The sequence below is a fragment of the Brachionichthys hirsutus genome, unplaced genomic scaffold (assembly GCF_040956055.1).
Source record: "Brachionichthys hirsutus isolate HB-005 unplaced genomic scaffold, CSIRO-AGI_Bhir_v1 contig_944, whole genome shotgun sequence".
Classification (NCBI taxonomy): domain Eukaryota; kingdom Metazoa; phylum Chordata; class Actinopteri; order Lophiiformes; family Brachionichthyidae; genus Brachionichthys; species Brachionichthys hirsutus.
In genome coordinates, this window is record NW_027180410.1 from 15,363 (window position 1) to 35,789 (window position 20,427).

The 20,427-nt window shown below is 45.0% G+C and overlaps 1 protein-coding gene across 1 annotated transcript; it reads right to left on the reverse strand.

Annotated features, from left to right (window-relative positions):
• Positions 1–1,615: 1,615 nt before the first annotated feature.
• On the reverse strand, positions 1,616–3,467 carry LOC137914718 (heat shock protein beta-11-like). Its single transcript, XM_068758216.1, has 2 exons — positions 3,120–3,467; positions 1,616–2,393 (listed from the first exon to the last, which is right to left on the reverse strand). Exons 1-2 carry the CDS (start codon positions 3,341–3,343, stop codon positions 1,931–1,933), a joined length of 687 nt encoding a protein of 228 aa, XP_068614317.1. The 5' UTR covers positions 3,344–3,467; the 3' UTR covers positions 1,616–1,930.
• Between the last annotated feature and the right edge of the window lie 16,960 nt (positions 3,468–20,427).

The following is a 20,427-nucleotide window of genomic DNA, read 5'->3' on the forward strand; positions in this document are numbered from 1 at the left end:
GCCGGCCCGCTGTGCCCCGTGCCGCTGCGCTGGCCTAGGTTTCGTCGGCTGTGTCGGTGTAAGTCGCCCCCCGGGCCCTGGACTGGTTCTTCTGCGTGTGGTTCTGGTGGGGCCATGGTGGTCGTTCTTGGGTGGCTGTAGCTGCTTGGGGTGATCTGGGGGCTTATGTCGCCATTGTTGGGTCCGGGATGGCTGCCCCGTTCTTAGGTGGAGGTTTCACGCATGCCAGATCCACCACTCCAGCACCTATTAAAACTCGTTTAGAGAGTCAACCCCGCACACAGATCTCTGAGTTAGTGGAGGTTGCTGGGTCAGTGCTTGTGGCTCTCACTATGCTCTCTCTCTTTTTCCTCAGATCTGAGAACTTGGTGATCCATACTTTCCTCTAGAGACGAATGTGAACCTGGTCTATTGGGACAACTCTTGGTGATGATTGGATGGAAGGGGTAGAATTAAGGGGCACAAATAAATCCATTGCACTTTCTTCTCAGAACACTGTGTATTTGTCACTTTTTGTTTGTTCATGTTGTATGTTCACTGCGGTGTGCACAGCCCTCTACGGTGGTAAACAGGTAATAAAATCAATAAAATAGGAATAGGCTAGGCTGCCAAGAGGGCAGGTGACGGTCACAATCACTATAAGAATAAAAATTGCATAGAACTCCTGCAGTGACTGACGTTATGTCCGTCACTGTGGAGCACGAATGCAGACAAGGTAATAAAAAGAAAAAAAAAAAATAAAAAAAAAAAAAAAAAAAAAAAAAAAATACATAATATTCTGTCGGTCTTGAAATACAGGGGAAACCGCTGGTACTGAGCGATTGGCTGAGCTGACAACGGCTGGTACTGAATGAGTTAAATAAAAAAAAGATACAAGTTTATTTCATCACTTAGTCCTGGTATTTGTTGTAAATATATATATATATATATATTTGCCAAGACTGAGGCTGACAACCTCTAGTATGAGCATCTCCAGGCGGTGGCGCTGGTTGACAGCCATTGGGCTCAGTGCTGACCAACACGCAGTTTGACTTTCTGTTTGTAAAAATGTAATTACCCCAATAACCCAAAAGCAGCTGCGGTAACTCAAGCCTCTCACAAGCCGGTCCAGATGAACATGCGTTGGTATTATTTCTGGTTTATCTGTCTTTATTCCCAACCGTGTTCCGAGCCTGTTGCTTCTGCGCTTTGTCCTCCTGGACAGCAAGACCAATTAGGATTTAATCCGTGGCACGGTCCCCGCTGGGTCCAGTGTTCCCTGTGCTGGAGGAGCTGGAGGAGCGGCCCATCAGAGATATATTCATCCAGTACACATTTGTGTTTAGACTCTGGGATCTGATAAATGCACCCTTCTGCTCCAAGTGGATTTTTTTTTTTATATCCCAGTGTCTCATCCTTTCACAAAGGTTGTGCAAATATATAAAATCTTTGTGTAATGCTGCTAGCAAAGCAAACAAAGAAATAAAAGAACTGCAATAAGATCACACAGCAAGCAATGTTACATGTGCGTAGCACCGCGGGGGGTAAGTACTCCCACAGGAATACTGGGAGGTAAGAGGAACATCTTTTCATGAATGGAAAACAGCAACGCGTTTGACGGGTGAGCATATATTCTGGAAAAGGGTTTAATGTCCTCTTTTGTGGCACCTTTGGGGCAGTCCTCATAAAACATGGCGCTACCGGCTGCAGCGCCATCGTGTGGTCACGGATATATTTCACGAACACGCCACTGCACAAACAGAAGTTCTGATCCAAATCAGCTTTAATTGAACAGTTTATACAAATTCTATAAATTTCAAATATTATAAAATAAACATTCTCTTCAAATTATAACAACAATACTCATTATAGACTGTCTTGCAGTGGAGGTGTGTTTGTGGCCATAAAAACATTTTTGTTCACTGTGTGTGTGTGTGTGTGTGTGTGTCCATTAGTGTTTAGGTTCCTCCTCATCTTTGTCCTTGCAAATGGGAAATTCAAGCGATGTCCTGAACCGGATGGGCACCTGGCACTCTTCAGTGATTGGCTGTTTGGCCACGGGGGCTTGGATTCGCAGCTGTCCGTCATCCATCAGCGAGCAGGAGAGGCCGGACAGGTCGATGTGATCAGGCAGGTCAATTTTCTGTGCGAATCCCATCCGGGATGAGGCCGAGGAGCAGGAGGAGGCGCAGGAGGAGGAGGAGGAGCAGGACTGGGTCTCCTCTGCTCCGGCCTGCTTCACGGCCACCACGGCCAGGCTCCGCCCATCCAGTTTCACTGTGATGTCATTGGGTGCGTAACCGCGAGCATCTAGGGTCACCAGGAGGTCGCCGCTGCTTTCCGCTTCCTGCTGAGCGTCCTTGTGCAGTTGCATGCTGGGAGTCTGTTTCCGCTGCTCTTCAGCATCACACGACCTGGAACAGATCCAGCAGCTGGATCAACATTTGATTCTTCATTTGCATGAAATCCAATTGACAGATTTCTATTAAACTTAAACTGATGGGTTGGATACATTTTTTTTTTGTGTGTGTTCATTTTTAAAAAAAGTTTTTCTATCATTCTTATCAATTCCACATTGACCCGCTTGGCAGATAGACGCCATTTCTTTTTTAAATCACAGAATACATTATTTTATTGTGCATCAATTTTCAAGAATCATTTCACATAATGTCATTTATTCCTTTTATGATCTAAATTAGCATTTTCAATATATTTTAATAAATGTACATTTTGATCCCTGTGTTATCTTAATTCACAGCCTAATCCGATTAGCAACCATCAATGCTGCTTGACAGGTTTCTGCTACACATAAAGTGGCTATCAGCTAGTTAGGATTTAAACTGGTCGTGTTCCCTCCACTGACGATATGGATCTGGATCTGGATCTGGATCCGGATCCGGATCTGTGAATCACAACCATCTAGAGGGCAAACTACAAGTTAGATTTCGTGGATGACAGAATAAAACAACTTGGTTGAACTATTTCTACTTCCACCCGTGCATTTTATGAACTACACGCTCTCGCAAGAATTAATGTGATGGGTTTTGATCCATCTGGAGACAGACATTTATTGATTTGGACACGAGGAACCCCTCAACCAATCAATTCCAATATAAGGATACCATAGAAACTGGACATACCTCGCCAATGGTGGGGCAACAAGGGGCAACCGGTGAAGTTTGAGCAGGCGGGGCCCATCATGGAACTCCCTCAGGAGGCTGTTGACCAGTTTGGACCTCTGGTTGAAGAAGTCTTGCTGCAGGGATCCGAGGGCCTCACGCCGGAGGGGCCAAAGCAGCCGCTCCTGGCTGAAGAAGGGGTCGTCCCCAAACAGGCTGTTAAAGGCTGACCGCTGGGACATCATGTCAGCGTCTGAAGACGGGTCAGAGTTCAACCTGGATTGTGTCGCTGCTCCTTCCTTTCTTGTTTAAACTCTCAGTAAAGATTGAGATGGTTCAGTGTTTCTTCTTCCTGTTCCTCTTCTGTCGGTACGTTTGGGACTTGAAAAATGATTCTCTCCTTTATATACCCCAGCCGTCCTGGTCCGTCCCTCCCTCTGTGCTATTTACACCCCCATGAGGTCACTGCTATTTGTTAGTGTGTAAAAAGGAGGTCAGGAATACCCCGCAGCTCATCCCCAGGCTAAAGACACCGCATGGTCTTATCCTGTTTGTGTTTTTGTCTACGTTGCAGTCCTATTCCTGATTTTCATTTAAATTCCCATTTAAATTTCTATGTGAGCATAAATGACGGCACACCAAGAGTGTTTTAACGCCTCTCTTTTCATACTGACTTGTTGAAACAGTTCGGACAGTTTCATGAAACTTTATTTTTTAACTTTACATTAATATTAAAGTCATTAATTTCATTATTGGTTAAGATAAATTATTATTTTTTACTTATTATTTTCTACTTTTCTTTTTTTCTTCCCAGTAGCAGAATTTCAAAGATCACAACAGTAATTCATCATGTTAACAATAATTCATCTTAGTGTTGTCTTAGAATTCTTCACCAAGAGTATTTTTTATTTTGCCCACTAACATCTTTAACCAGATTTGTATTTAATTTTTCATTTTGGATGTTGGAACAAAGTCCCACCTGAACCATGAACTACGCACACAGACCATGTGTTAATTATTGAGCCTTAGAGATACTCATACGTGGATTTTAGTTACATTTAAACAAAACAGTTCTCGTTTTTTCCTCATTATTTACTAAGCTAACTGGTACTGGCCGCACACTGTGTATAACAGAGAAATAAGTAGCCTTGTCTGACTCCTGCACACATAACTTCTCCCTCACGCTGCATCTCATTAGATCAGTGTGTCAAACTCAAGGCCCGGGGGCCAAATGTTGCCCTCCAAGTCATTTTTTGTGCCCCCCCGGTAGCTGTGTGCAGACATTTGTTTTTGTAAAATGCTGCATCACACATGTTCTTAACAGCCCACATGTGTTGGTTGTTCTGCAGTTCTGCCCCTCTCAACTGTGACAAAAGAGTTTTGAACAAAGTTAATGCCATAACTTGTGTTGGATGATATTTTTCTTTATTTATTATTTAATATTATTTACTTGAATAAGTTTGATTATTGATCGATGGAGTAGTGTGGTTTTCTTAACCTGATCAATTGAAAGGATTGATTTTATAATAACAGCAATAATCTATCCATATATTTTTACAACTATATAATTGAATATGCAATGTTTGTAAATTAAGTAGTGAACTGATCAATAATCTGCTGGAGGTGACTATTGAAAGTTATTTGAACTTTTGTTTTTACAGCATGTGGTGACATGTTGACCCCGGCTACATATGGATCAGGATCAGCACTGGACAGCTCCATATGTAGTCGGCTACATATGGATCAGGATCAGCACTGGACAGCTCCATAGGTAGCCGGCTACATATGGATCAGGATCAGCACTGGACAGCTCCATAGGTAGCCGGCTACATATGGATCAGGATCAGCACTGGACAGCTCCATAGGTAGCCGGCTACATATGGATCAGGATCAGCACTGGACAGCTCCATAGGTAGCCGGCTACATATGGATCAGGATCAGCACTGGACAGATCCATAGGTAGCCGGCTACATATGGATCAGGATCAGCACTGGACAGCTCCATAGGTAGCCGGCTACATATGGATCAGGATCAGCACTGGACAGCTCCATAGGTAGCCGGCTACATATGGATCAGGATCAGCACTGGACAGCTCCATAGGTAGTCGGCTACATATGGATCAGGATCAGCACTGGACAGCTCCATAGGTAGTCGGCTACATATGGATCAGGATCAGCACTGGACAGCTCCATAGGTAGCCGGCTATATATGGAGCTGTCCAGTGCTGATCCTGAAAGTGACGTCTTTTCCGTGGCATTGACTCGGGGAATGTTCTTTATCTTCCCCACTTTGGTTGTTTTTTTGGTTTCTGCATGTCCGTGACAAGACAAGGTGGTGGCTTTTTGGTTTTGCTTTGATTTTGTATCGATTATCTTTGTTCCTGCGTGATGATTGCATTTGAATGGAACTTTTCCACATTATTAGATGTTAATTTATTCCCATCACAAACTTTGGTTCATACTTATCATTTTTCTCATTTACAGTTTGGCTTTATCTCTAACAATGTTTAAGATACAACCTTTTAAAAAAGTGACATCAAAACGGAATATTTTATTGTAATTAGTGGCGGCTAAAGAGTTAAATAAAAAAATAAATAGTTATTTAACAGCATGTTAAGGAGTAGTTGCATTTATTTTACATTAGATTACATTACATTTAGTTACATTTTTTACTGGTTTACGGTTTACATTTGGCCTTTGGAGGGCAAACATAATGAGAAAATTAAAATGAGGTTGACACCCCTGCATGAGATGATCTGAGCAAACTGAGAGAGTCTGGACCAGACGGTGCCGCAGCTTCGTGACTTTCACCCAGGAGACAAAGTCTGTGTCCGTGTGAAGCTAAGAAATGTCAACAAGACTTTTCTAAACCAAACCATGATATTTCCTTTAAATTCCCAAACATAACAAAGGGCCTTTCCCTGTCACAATGTTGGGCAGGTTCTGTGACAGGCAGGCTTTGAGTGTTTGCCACAGAGGTGCAGCTGTGACGGCATTCAATGAGCTGGGATGAGAATAAAAAAAAAGTCAAATGCTTATAGTAGAAAAGGATTCAGGACAAAGAATGGCCTTTATAAGAGGAAACGATTCACTTTAAAATGATGTACTGACCAGGACGTGTCATAAAGGCCTCCATAGTCTATCCCCCAAAAATATAGCAGTCCTTTTAAGTCCTCTAACATGCCATCCTTGGACTGCATAAACCGAAATACTTTGTGTACATCGTAGTGATACTCTGGACCTAGAGCAGCAAAGCAAAGCTGTAAATGTTAATCAGCTTTAATACTTTTGGCTCAACTGAGTCTGAAATGAGAAACGCTTCCTTCCTCCACGACATCGTTATCATTATTCTTACAGCTAATTTTTGTTATTATTCCTTTATTTTATTTTGAAAGGTGCTGCATAAAGAATCTTTGCTAATGTATCCTGATGGCTTAGGCCTACATTCAGCTATTTCTTTTCCTGAACTGATGCGGTTTAATTGCATGGCATGACTCAAACGCCAGCAGCTGTTCAGGAGTTCCCGGCAGAGAGGAGGAAGTGCATCGCATCTCGGATTACCAGGCTTCTTCCAGGGATGAGCTCAGCGCGTTAGCATCTTCGAGAATGTGTCTGCATGTGTGCGTGAAGCCAACGTGCTAGCATTACAAGGAGCCTGGGACTGTGTCACGTCTATTTGTGGTTGGCTGGGTTGTCACGCAGTAAAACCGCCTTCGTATCATTGGCTGTTATTTGTGATTTCACTCCGAGTCTTTTTAACTGTGTGCAGAGACAAAACACAGAAAATAGTCTCGACCTAAACCGCAGATTATTGTTGAGCAATGTATTTCTTCTTTTTTAAACAGTTTTTTTTATTATTATATTGATGAATATAATATATTAACAAGTATTTGATACAAGTCTCACAGAGCTGTTGATAATACTTGTATGGCGTTTTTTTTAAGTTGATTTGGGTGCACATATTTGAATATATATTTAAAAAAAACCGAGTCAGATTTGAGCCACCAGGAAGGCAACTGAAAAAATAAAGTAGTGTGCCAGTGACCCAGAGGACCCAGGGACAGAAATAGACAGGGGGACGTCCTAAAGATGACTTCTGGTTCCTCAGGTCTATTATTATACCAACTAGTCACATCTGGTTATTTCTTATGGTTGAAGATTTTCCCGGTTTAGGTGGTGGTCTAATTTGGATATGTCTCTGTAATGCAAAATTAAAATAAAATAATTTATGTGTTACAGTTTCAGAAAGTTATTAAATTGTACATTTTTCCATGTGTTTGAATCTGATGTATCCAGACAGCTGAGTGAAGGCGCAGAGCATCTCCACAATAATATTTGTCATTTTTTTGCTGAATATTTAGAAGTGTGTCTCGTATTTGAATGCCTTTGTCACGTCACCCAGGCTCGAACCGCTCTAGACCATCAAAGAAGATTTCTGAAGGGTTGCTGCTGACCGAAGTACAAATCAGGCACTGAGCTTTTTGTGTTAATTATAGTATTGTAGGTTCACTAAATGCACTAGACTACATTGATGGTGAACAACATTGCTCCAGACACACACAAGTTATATCGGTCCTTGTGTCCTTGGGCTCAGGGTTAGCTCTTCTTCCTCTGTCAGAGATGGAGGTGGTTTTAGACATACACTCTCTCTCTCTCTCTCTCTCTCCCTCTCGCTATATATATTTTTTGTTGTTGTTGAATATTTACTTAAATATATCAAATACATGAAATCAATTTAGGGTGACTGAAGAGCCTACAGGACGGACACGGACATGTCTTCCTGTTTGAACTCGATTTTATTTCATGTTCAGCTGCTTCAATCGAAATAAAACAAAATAAAATTCAATCAATAATATTCCACTACCTTTTCGGTAAGAATAATACAAGTTCGAGATACATAAAAAATTCTTCGTCACTCACGCAGCATTGTTGTTTTTATACATCCGTTCTCTCCTTCGCTGCTGAAGCCGTGTTTTGAATTAGTTACTCACTGCAGAGTAATCCTCGTGTTGAGGCTGATAACATTGTACCGCAAGGGCTTTTTAGAAATTCTCCTCTTAAACAGGGTGTTTGACTGTACTTGTACTGCGTTTACATTCTATCTAATAGATATATTCTCTCCTCAATCTGAGAAACGTGCTGCAGTAATCAGAGCGGGCACTAGGGGCCGCCGCAGAACCGCTGTAAAATAGCGGATGCGCTGCACGACACTCAAACAGGATGTTTTCAGGAGCAGCAATGACGTCACATCTACTACATATTTTGTAGGATTTTTGGTCCATTATTTTTGGTCCTGGCTCAGAATGTTGTGACGCTGCTGGAGATCAATCAAACACTAAATAAATGTTGGAAGCCATCGTTCCTCATCTTCCAGATGCGTCCATGTACGTAGAAATGTAAAGGCGTTGAGACCTGGAGGGGTGTGATTGGGAGGAATGGCCCCCCTGATCGGAACCCGAGTGGTGTTTTGTTATTGGACTTCTGTGCTCGTCACAGATTGTCCATAACAAACACCATGTTCAAGCATAAGGGTGTCCATATGTGCACTTGGCACCAGGACACCCTAGGCCGCAGTTCGATGATCGACTTTGCAGTCGTCTCACCGGACTTGCGGCCGCATGTCTTGGACACTCGGGTGAAGAGAGGGGCGGAGCTGTCAACTGATCATTACCTGGTGGTGAGTCAACTCCGATGGTGGGGGAGGATGCCGGACAGACCTGGCAGGCCCAAACGTATTGTGAGGGTCTGTTGGGAACGTCTGGCAGAATCTCCTGTCAGAAGGAGTTTTAACTCCCACCTCCGGGAGAACTTCGACCATGTACCGGGGGAGGCAGGGGACATTGAGTCTGAGTGGACTATGTCTCGTGCCTCCATTGTTGAAGCGGCCGAGCGGTACTGTGGCCGTAAGGTGGTCGGTGCCTGTCGTGGCGGCAATCCCAAGACCTCTTGGTGGACACCGGTGGTGAGGGATGCCGTCAAGCTGAAGAAGGAGTCCTATCAGGCCTTTTTGGCCTGTGGGACTCCGGAGGCAGCTGACAGGTACCGACAGACCAAGCGGAGTGCAGCTACTGCGGTTGCTGAGGCAAAAACCCGGGCATGGGAGGAGTTCGGTGAGGCCATGGAAAATGACTTCCGGACGGCTTCGAAGAGGTTCTGGACCACCATCCGGTGTCTCAGGAGGGGGAAGCAGTGCACAGTCAACACTGTGTATGGTGGGGATGGTGCGCTGCTGACGTCGACTCGAGACGTCGTCGATCGGAGGAGGGACTACTTCAAAGACCTCCTCAATCCCACCGACATGCCTTCCAGTGAGGAAGCAGGGCCTGAGGACTCGTGGGTGAGCTCCTCTATCTCTGGGGCCGAGGTTGCTGAGGTAGTTAAAAAGCTCCTCGGTGGCAAGGCCCCGGGGGTGGATGAGATCCGCCCAGAGTCCCTTAAGGCTCTGGGTGTTGTAGGGCTGTCATGGTTGACACGACTCTGCAACATCGCATGGACATCGGGGGCAGTGCCTATGGATTGACAGACCGGGGTGGTGGTCCCTCTTTATAAGAAGGGGGACCGGAGGGTGACTTCCAACTATAGGGATCACACTCCTCAGCCTCCCCGGTAAGGTCTATTCAGGGGTACTAGAGAGGAGGGTCCGCCAGATAGTCGAACTTCGGATTCAGGAGGAGCAATGTGGTTTTCGTCCTGGCCGTGGAACTGTGGACCAGCTCTACACCCTCGGCAGGGTCCTTGAGGGTGCATGGGAGTTTGCCCAACCAGTCCACATGTGTTTTGTGGATTTGGAGAAGGCATTCGACCGTGTCCCTCGGGGAGTCCTGTGGGGTGTGCTCCGGGAGTGCGGCGTGTCGGACCCCCTCATACGGGGTGTCCGCTCCCTATATGACCGGTGCCAGAGCTTGGTCCGCGTTGCTGGCAATAAGTCGGACCTTTTTTTTTTTTTTTTCCTTTTTTTTCTCTTTACCTTGTCTGCATTCGTGCTCCACAGTGACGGACATAACGTCAGTCACTGCCGGAGTTCTATGCAATTTTTATTCTTATAGTGATTGTGACCGTCACCTGCCCTCTTGGCAGCCTAGCCTATTCCTATTTTATTTGTTTTATTACCTGCTTACCGCCGTAGAGGGCTGTGCACACCGCAGTGAACATACAACATGAACAAACAAAAAGTGACAAATACACAGTGTTCTGAGAAGAAAGTGCAATGGATTTATTTGTGCCCCTTAATTCTACCCCTTCCATCCAATCATCACCAAGAGTTGTCCCAATACACCAGGTTCACATTCGTCTCTAGAGGAAAGTATGGATCACCAAGTTCTCAGATCTGAAAAAAGAGAGAGAGCATAGTGAGAGCCACAAGCACTAACCCAGCAACCTCCACTAACTCAGAGATCTGTGTGCGGGGTTGACTCTCTAGACGAGTTTTAATAGGTGCTGGAGTGGTGGATCTGGCATGCGTGAAACCTCCACCTAAGAACGGGGCAGCCATCCCGGACCCAACAATGGCGACATAAGCCCCCAGATCACCCCAAGCAGCCTCAGCAACCCAAGAACGACCACCATGGCCCCACCAGAGCCACACGCAGAAGAACCAGTCCAGGGCCCGGGGGCGACTTACACCAACACAGCCGACGAAACCTAGGCCAGCGCAGCGGCACGGGGCACAGCGGGCCGGCCTGGCGCCCCACCAGCACCCAACAACACGCCCCCCCCAACCACCCGCCCCCCTCCCAGCACCCTCCACCCATCCCACACACCCCCCAGTCCCCCAGCCCCCCCCACGGCCCAGCCCCCCCCCCACCCCCACCCCCCCACCACCGCCCCCCACCCCCACCCCCCGCGCCCCCCCGCCCCCCCCCCCCACCGCCCAACCCACCGCCGAGCTCGGGCAACCCCCCAACCCAGCGAACCAGCGTCTGGGGAACGGGAGTAGACAGTGCAGGGGCTTCAGCCCTATCCGACCCTATACAGCCATTTGGGAGGAGAGTATTATTCCCTGGGATGGAGAGTAGGGAGCAGGAGGCCGGACCACCGTCCCACCCCAAGCCCAGCCCGCTAAGGCCCCACATGCCGCGCCCCACATGCCGCGCCAAGGCCAAAATAAACCCCCCCCCATACCCTGTCTATATGGCTCCCCAGATCCCAGACTGGGGAACCCTCCCAACACCGTGAATGTGTGGACACCCAGGTGCTATATACACATGTATGTAGTGCGTTAAAATTTGGGGCAGGAGGGGCCAGACGGGGGATGCGGAGGAGGGCAACGGCGCACTCCTGCCCTGCGCCCTCCCCCTTATCTCCCCGCCTAGCACCCGCGTAACCCCATGTGGTGCATTAAAATGGGGGGGGGGGGGGTTGCAGAGGGACGTTCGGTGAACGCCCCCCATCACCAGGCCCCCCAGGTGCATGTACCCTATGTGTATATTTACAAATGTGTTGTGCTAAGGTGGTGAGTTAAGAGGCGCAGCACATGAGGCCCCAGCCAACCAGGCGGGGGGAGGAGGGAGCCCGACCATAGTCCCCAGCCTCACCCATCCCACCCACATGTGTCAGAGGGCCCAACCATGCACAGGGCCTGGATCGAGCGCCGCCCCCGACGCATCCCACCCATCCCCCATAATCAAGCCCCCAGGAAGGAGGGAGCCGCGAGGCCCCGGCGGGAGGCAGGATGCCGGAAGAGGAGATGCGGGGAGAGAGGGGAAGGGGGAGACCACGAGGGGAGAGGAAGGGAGGCGAAGGAGAGGGGAGAGGGGCAAGGGGGAGGCAGGACAGGAGACGAGACCAAGGAGAAGAGGGCGAGCAGGGGACGGGGAGGGTGGAGGAGAGAGGTCAGGGAGGAGGGAGGGGAGGTGAGGGGGCCATGGCCACGCCAGGTCACCAGCAGGACCCCGGCCGCTACTACCAGCAGAGGAGTGACAGACTGCGCCAGCTCAGTGCCATCCCAAACGCATAGGCCAGCACCCCCGCATGGCAGCCTAGCGGAACACCGGCGGCCGCCCGAGAAGCATGCGCCACCCAGGAGAGACCCGAGGAGCCGGGTTGCACATATCAAGCCACGGGGACAGCCCCTGAAGAGTTAGCCCAGCATGCCAACAGCCCCGGAGATCAACCATCCTTGTGTGAAGAACATTGAGGTGGAGACTGGAGCTGAAACATAGAAAGTTAGAATGGCTGGGCGGCGATGTATTTCTGAGATCCACTCGGTCCTGGATACAGAAAACAGAAACAAGCAGCATTACCATTTACATCGTTGTGGTGGCTTTCGCTAGCAGGCAGAATCAGGTTGTAATATTTATATTTAATGATTTAATAAAAGGAGACCAACTTTCTGTAAAATATTTCAAATGTTTTTTATTTATTTTTTTGGAAGCAGAGATTTTCTCCATTGATATGTGTTCTATGAGGAGATTCAACCAATGATTGATGTTTAAAGACTGTTTATTTTTCCAGTTAACGAGGATTGTTTTCTTGGCGATGGCGAGGGCTGCGAGTGTGGGGTGCGTATGTTTCTTTGAAATAATGATTTCTGCCAAGTCACCGAGTAGACAAGTGATCGGAGATAAAGGGAACGTACAATCTAAGATGGACGACAGTCTATGTGATACTGCGACCCAGAAATCCTGGACGGGTGAGCACAACCATAGAGCATGGAAATAAGTGTCAGCAGTATTTTGGGAGCATTGAGAGCAGATGTCAGATTCAGAAAAGCCCATTTTCTTCATCATATATTGAGTAATGTGTGTTCTATGAAGGATCTTATACTGGATGAGTTGAAGATTTCTGTGTTTTGTCATTTTAAATACATTTTCACAGATTTGTGTCCAAAAGTCATGATCTAGGGTTAGTGACAGATCCGTCTCCCATTTTGAGATGGGAAGAAGTAACGTATCTGTGCTTGAGAGGAGTTTATAAATCTTAGAAAGGGTCTTTTTAACTGTCGGGGAAATCTTTGTGACTTCCATAACAAATACAGGTGGCTGAGGCGGGCCCCGGAGCGTTGGAATTCTTTTCTTAATTGTATTCATTACCTGAAGATAGTAAAGGAAATTTCCGCTTCCGAGTTCATATTTTTGGAACAATTTTGTAGATGACATAAACGTATTGTCACGAAAGAGATGATGGAGTTGAGAGATTCCCTTCTGTTCCCACATACCTACATGGAAAGGTTGATTGCTAGCCTGAAAGTCAGGGTTATTCCAGATTGGAGAGAACACGCAGGGTTCCAGTTTAGAATTTGTAACTTCTAACGCTTTCCACCAGGCGGACAAGGTGGAAGAAATCATCGGGTTTTTAAAACAGTTATGCCGTTTAATGGTTGTTGTGATGAAGGGGAGATCTGCGAGTCTAATATCCTTGCAGTCCTTCTGTTCCAATTCTAACCAGTAATTAGAGTCTCTATTCGGGTGCATCCATAGTACAAGATATTGTAGCTGGTTAGCCAAGTAATAATTCATAAAATTTGGGGCTTCCAGGCCTCCTTTAGATTTACTCCTCTGAAGGGTAGATAGACTAATTCTTGCTTTTTTATTTTTCCAGTAGAATTTGGTGATGGCTGAATCCAACGACTGGAAGCAGTTGGAAGTTGGTTTAAACGGAATCATTGAAAATAAATAATTTATTTGTGGTAAAATTTTCATTTTGATGGTGGCTATTCTTCCCAAAAGGGATATCGGGAGGTTATTCCAACGCTTCAGATCACTGCTGATTTTATCCAGAAGTGGGGTGAAGTTTAATCGGGTTAACTCAGACAGTTTAGGTGAAATATTAATGCCCAAGTACTTTAAATTGCCCGTAGGAAAGGAGTAGTTTGGGTCCTGGTCTGCAGGGTTCCATGACTTTTCTGTAATGGGAAGTAATGTTGATTTTGTCCAATTGATGGAATAGTCTGAAAGTTGTGAAAATTTAGCTATCAACTTGAATACTTCCTGCAGCGAATCCGAGGGTTCTTGTAAATAAAGCAAGATGTCATCAGCATATAAATTGATTTTGTGTTCTGACACCGCAGTGTTGATTCCCTTAATCCTGGTATTTTGCCGCACTGCTGCTGCTAGGGGTTCAATAAATATTGCAAATAATAAAGGAGAGAGTGGGCAGCCCTGCCTGGTACCTCTCTGCAAGGTGAAGCTCTGTGAGGTAATCCCGTTGGTGGTTACGGTCGCTTTGGGAGAGTTATATAATACTGACACCCAGTGAATAAATGACTCTCCAAACCCAAGCTTGTGTAGGACGGCAAAGAGGAAGGACCAGCTAACTTTATCAAAGGCTTTTTCTGCGTCCAGCGATACAACCACTGCCTTTTTTCCAAGTCGCTGCGACATACTGATCAGATTTAGCAGTCTTCTAATATTGTTGGTGGAATGTCTACCTTTAATGAATCCTGTTTGGTCGCTGTGAATTACAGTCGGGATCACTGTCTCCAGCCTGGATGCGAGTGCCTTTGCTATAATTTTGATGTCGGCGTTGATTAATGATAGAGGTCGGTAGCTTGAAGGGAGGGTGGGGTCTTTGTCCGGCTTCAGTAGAAGTTTAATTGCTGCTGTATTCATGTGGGGTCGTATATGACCATTGTTTTTCATTTCTGTCACTGATCTGAAGAATAACGGCGCTAACATAGTCCAGAAATGCTTCATAAATTCAGCCGGGAAGCCGTCCGGGCCTGGTGCTTTGCCGTTAGGCATACTATCTAGGGCGCTGTGGAGTTCATTTATAGACAGCGGAGCTTCCAGAATGTTCTTATACTCTGTTGATAGTTGAGGCATATTCAGATTACTGAGAAATGCCTCAATATCCTCCGGGTTGGGTTTATTAGCTGCTGAATACAAGTTGTGGTAAAACGTGTAAAATATCTGATTGATTTCTTCTGGTGATTGCGTGCACTCACCATTTAACCCTTTAATTGCTGTTATGAGAGATCTTTCTCTGTTACGTTGGAGTTGATTCGCCAGAAACTTGCCTGATTTGTTATTATATTCAAAGTCGTTGTATCTCAATTGTTGTAATATGAACTCTGTTTTCTTTGATAATATATCATCTAGTTTTAGTTTTGTGTTTTGTAGTTCAGTCCACATTTGATTGCTTGAGTTCACTGCGTAAGCATCGGTTAATAGTTTAATTTTCTCCTCTAATTCCTTTTCCATTTTCTGTTCCTGTTTTTTTTTGTAAGAGGCATATGATATAATTTTACCTCTGATTACAGCTTTCCCTGCTTCCCAGAGTAAAGACGGAGATGAGTTTGGAGAGTCATTTGTTTCCAGATAGTCTGCCCACTCTCTTCTTATGACCCTATCAAATTCTGCATCTTTAAGCAAAGAGGTGTTAAAGCGCCACGTCGACGGGGGTTTAAAGGTCGCTGCGATTTGTAAGGTAAGCGTGACCGGAGCATGATCGCTGATAATTATTGGATTAATTTTAGTAGAAATATTCTCAATCACAGAATTATTTGTGAGAAAATAATCAATTCTTGAAAACGAACGGTGCACAGAAGAAAAGAACGTGTATTCCCTCTTCGTTGGATTTTTTAATCTCCAGCCGTCGCCAAGGCCAAAATCATCCATATATTCCAGTAGTACTTTGGCTGATTGTGAACGCCTCGTGTGTACTGTAGTACTGGAGCGATCTACTGATGGATTTAGAACTGTGTTGAAGTCTCCGCCGATGATGATAGTTGATTCTGCTGTTAGCTCGAGTAGCTGGGAGAACAATGTGTGGAAGAAGGCCGAATCATCACTATTAGGAGCGTACAGATTCACAATTGTGTATAATTTATTGAATACGGTTGCCTGAATAATAATGTATCGGCCCTCTGGATCCGTTACAGTGTTGTTTAACGTGAAGAGTAGTCTCTTGTGTATTAATATAGAGACTCCTCTTTGTCTGCTGTTATAGCAGGCAGAAAAAACTTGACTGAAATTTGTGTCTGTGAGTAATTTCTCTTCTGACTTTTGTAAATGGGTTTCTTGTAGGAGACAAATGTCTGCTTTTAATTTTGAGAGATGGTCTAAGATGTTGATTCTTTTTGCCTGAGAGCGAGCGCCACACACATTCCAAGATACCAAAATTAACTTAGACATACCGATGGTGAGCAGTCAGGTCTAACTGTGTGTATCTCTGTAAGCTGCTTACTATTCTCTACATGTGATAAGTTAAAGTCAAGGTGTTGGATGTTTGGATAGCTGAGAGGGATATAAAGAGTCTTAAATGCGTGCACAGTAGAATCAAGAACACTGATACATAAACAAGTATAACAAACAAGTGATAGACATAGAGGGTGTGTGTGTGGGAAGAGGGGAGGGGTGAGTGAAAGGGAGGGGGAGCAGTGAGGGGGGGGAGTGGATCTGAGGGGAGAGTTGGGACAAGAGGAATACATTAATTCCTAATAGCCCAGTGAGTTTTGGATCATTTGTTTCTCTATTTCACATATATATATATATATATATATACGGACATACACATATATAAATACATATACATACATACATAACCATCTACATATACACCAAAACATAACTACACCTACACATATTGACGAGCATTATGTTAAAGCATAATCCTCATCCACATGAAAATGCCTCTAATTCTTAGCTGAATGGAATAATTACAGGTGTTTCTGACTCAGAATAGCCAGGGGGTGGTGGCAGGGTCTCGGTACAGCTGGTTGTCGATATATAGTTTATCCACAACCAGCGTAGCTCGTTTGCCCTTCTGCCTATTCTGCTTCATGATCGGATACAGTACCTTTCGCCGCTCGTTGATCTCTCTCGGGAACTGGTCATTCATCCCGAAAGAGGTTCCTTTAAGCTCCCGTCCTTTGCTCTTTAGCAGCACTTTATGTTTAAAGTGTTCAAATTTAGCGATAATAGGACGGGGCCTATCGCCTCTACGGGCTCCGAGGCGGTGGACGCGGTGAAAGGAGATTGTACTTACCGTCTCCGGGGGAATTTTCAGTGACGTCGTCATAAAGTTTTTAATTAAGGACTCTGGGTTGTCCGCGGCGCTCTCTGAGATGCCTGAGAATATTAAATTGTCTTGCATACTGCGCGACTGAATGTCCAGGACTGTCTCTTTGAGCGTCTTATTTTCTGTTTTAATCTTCTCCATTTCGACTGACACAGTCGCAACGGAGGAGCGTAGCTCGATGTTCTCGCGCTGAAGCTCAGCCATCATACCATACGCGAGCTCCAAGCTAGCCTTCAAATCTTTAACGTCGGCGTGAAGCACGCCGAGGACGTCCAGTTTTTTATTAATGGAGTCCAGTACGCTAGTCGGAGCATCTTCGTTGCCGAGATCTTCCGTATCAGTAGCCGAGTCGGCCTTTCTTTTCTTGGAGGGATTATCGCCCGACGCGGATTCCTCCATGACGCAGCAGCTGGAATAATACTCGTCGATAAATACCTCGAGGTCCTCCACGCTGAGCGATAATCCAATCCGTCGATTAATGAAAGTAATCGAAAGGGGCGAATTATGCGATGGTGATATCTAATATTATATTAGTAGCAAAAAGCCGTCATATATCTCATCCAAAAATCACACGGGAGGTCTCGCGCGATCACATCCGGTCCGACCGCGTCACATCCGGATCTACTCCTACAGAGTTTTTACATTTTTAAAGCCAACATCTGAATTCTATTCCTGAATGTGATTCTGCGATTGACCTGAAACACGTTCTACAAGCTTATGAAACATAGTTAATGACCTATAAAGCCATTTATAGCTCAATAAAGTTGAGGGGAACTGGTCTTACGATGCTGATACAAGCAGAGCTGCACAATAGGTTTTACATTTGGCTGGTTGTTGCTTCTAAATTCTTCATTTAGATGCACCAACTAATAGGCGTGAACTATTCCCGTTTTATCAGGTCCCACGCACTTGGATGATTATTTAAGATATAATTTAAATGTTTGTAAATAGGTTTAACGGTGCAGAGAAATGTCTTATTTGTTTAGATAAAATAAAGTGGTGCGGTGTTAGAATAAATAACCTAAATTAAACTCGAACAAGCCTGGCATTGTCAGGTCACAGACAGGAGAAGGGAATCCAGAAACACAACTTTAATGTTCCAGCACAGGTGGTCAGTCCAAACCAGCAGAAAAATCAGGATAGGGGCGGGCAAAATGGCAAGTTCCAGGAAATGGGCAGCATTCACAAACCAGGTAATCAGACCAATCAGGCAGACAAATCCAGAGGAGCAGGCATACAGACAAAATTCCAAAAACAAGCAGGGCAGGTACACACGAATTAGAATCAGGATCAGAGCAGAAGACTGAGGAGACTATAAATGCAGTGGTGCTGATGACGAGGTGAGCAGCAGGTGTGCAGAGCAGCACAGGTGATGTGGATGAGCTGATGACGGGTGTGGCAGGCAGTGGAACGAGAGTCGAGCAGGAGGCTCAGGCATGTTCAATAACGTTTAATGAAAGACAGATAATAAGAAAATAGTAATATATGTTGCCCCTGTAATTCTTATTCACTACAACTTTAGTCAATGCATACATAAATGCATTCATGGAAAATATGAAACAGTTTTTGAGTTATGGTCCTAAAAGGAAACATAATTGGCAGACAGATGTATGCTAGTCCTTTATCTCCAACCTTACTTTGCTCTTGATGAGGATAAAAACACAATTATTTGTGGATCTGCTTTGTTTTAATGCAGAACTTGACTATCGCACTAACCCATCCAGAGGCATCAGCATCAGAAGAGCTGGGGAGGTTGAATAAGGTGACAGCTGTACTGCTGTGCATTAGTGATGATTGTGGGCAATTTAGGCTCTATGATGTGATTTAATCTCTTCATCATGAAACAGATCTGACAGCTAGCACTAAATCTGCATTGTAGAAGGTGCTGCAGAGAAATGAGGAGCCGGCACAGACAGATGTCTGTTGATACAACTTCTGATGTCAGCGTCACGCTACACATTTTTTCACTTGTTTGCTCTGGTTCCCCCCCAATTATTCCAGCGTCACCATTACTTGCGTGCAAAGGTGCAGAACGGAATAGTTCCAGAATGTGGAATCCTGAAAAATGATCTCACTCATTGACTGTGAGAAAGACTTTATCATATGAATGAACTGCTCAGGATGCTCAGGGACGAGAGGTGGCTGTTTCGTTTATAGAGAGGTGAGTGAAGGTCAGGGCAGAAGCATGAAGACACACTCAGACAAAGCAGTAAAAGTGCAACGTTGACAGTGTTCAAACCCTGAATGGCTCTTAAATGGTTGCCTCCATTTCATTTGTTGTTGCAATATGTTTTGCTCTGTTTTATTCCAAATGCTGTCCCATGTTTATTGATCCATTTGCTTGTTACCAGTTGTGTGAACCTTTGAAGATCCTGGTGAATAACAGCTACACTTTATTGGAACAACGCTATATTCAAATTCATTGTGTTCACTAGTGTACAGCCAGGAATGTAGCGTGGGAGTGTGTGAAATGACTTTGATCAGTCCAGTGAATCGTTTCTGAAGATAATGAAGCTGACGAGGGATCATATGAGTGAATGTGGAAAAGCTGGCATAAGAGAAGGCTTGGCTTCAAGCAGACAAGGTTACAATATAAAAGTGCTTCAGGATGTTTAACCTTCATCGCAGCGGAATGAAAAGGATGGCGTCTGACAGCAGCCATTACTTTTCCTCCACGAGAGGAGCCTGCTGGTTCAGGGAGCTGGGCCTCGGTTCCACACACCTTACTACTGTACTGTAGGACAGCATGCGGTAAATAGAGCATATATCCGGATGGTTCCTATGAATATTTAATATTTGCAACTGCCTGTTTATCCATAGATTACTCCTAGAATGATAATAAAGCATATTGTATTATTCAAAATTTCTCCCTATTTCCAAACAGCAGCTGCCAAAAAAAATGGGCACCCATCTAAACTCGGATATGTTCTCCTCATCACTGTTCAATTCAAGAGGTTAACATCTTTGAAAGACTATCTGCTGTGCTTAATGCATTTACAAATAGGAGAAGAATCACAGTTGCAGTGATGAAGTAGCTGCAGACATCTTTTGAAATTCAACAAATTGACATACACGACACACAAACACAACAATGATAGCGATGCGCCCAATGTTTAGGTAATAGTTCATTAAAGGGGATACGTTTGAGAAAAACATGGCGGTTTGCAAGATGAAAGTGAAATTCCAAAGAGGAAGATAATTATCTCATCGCCATGGGGAGATCTTAATGAATAAAGTTGTAGCATTGATAACATCTTCAGCTTTACAGGATCATTGACTCTTGGATTTCCAGATTTTATCTAGACACTTGGAGCCGAGATACATAAAACACTTCATTAAATTAACACCACGTATGTATGATGATGCCAGCC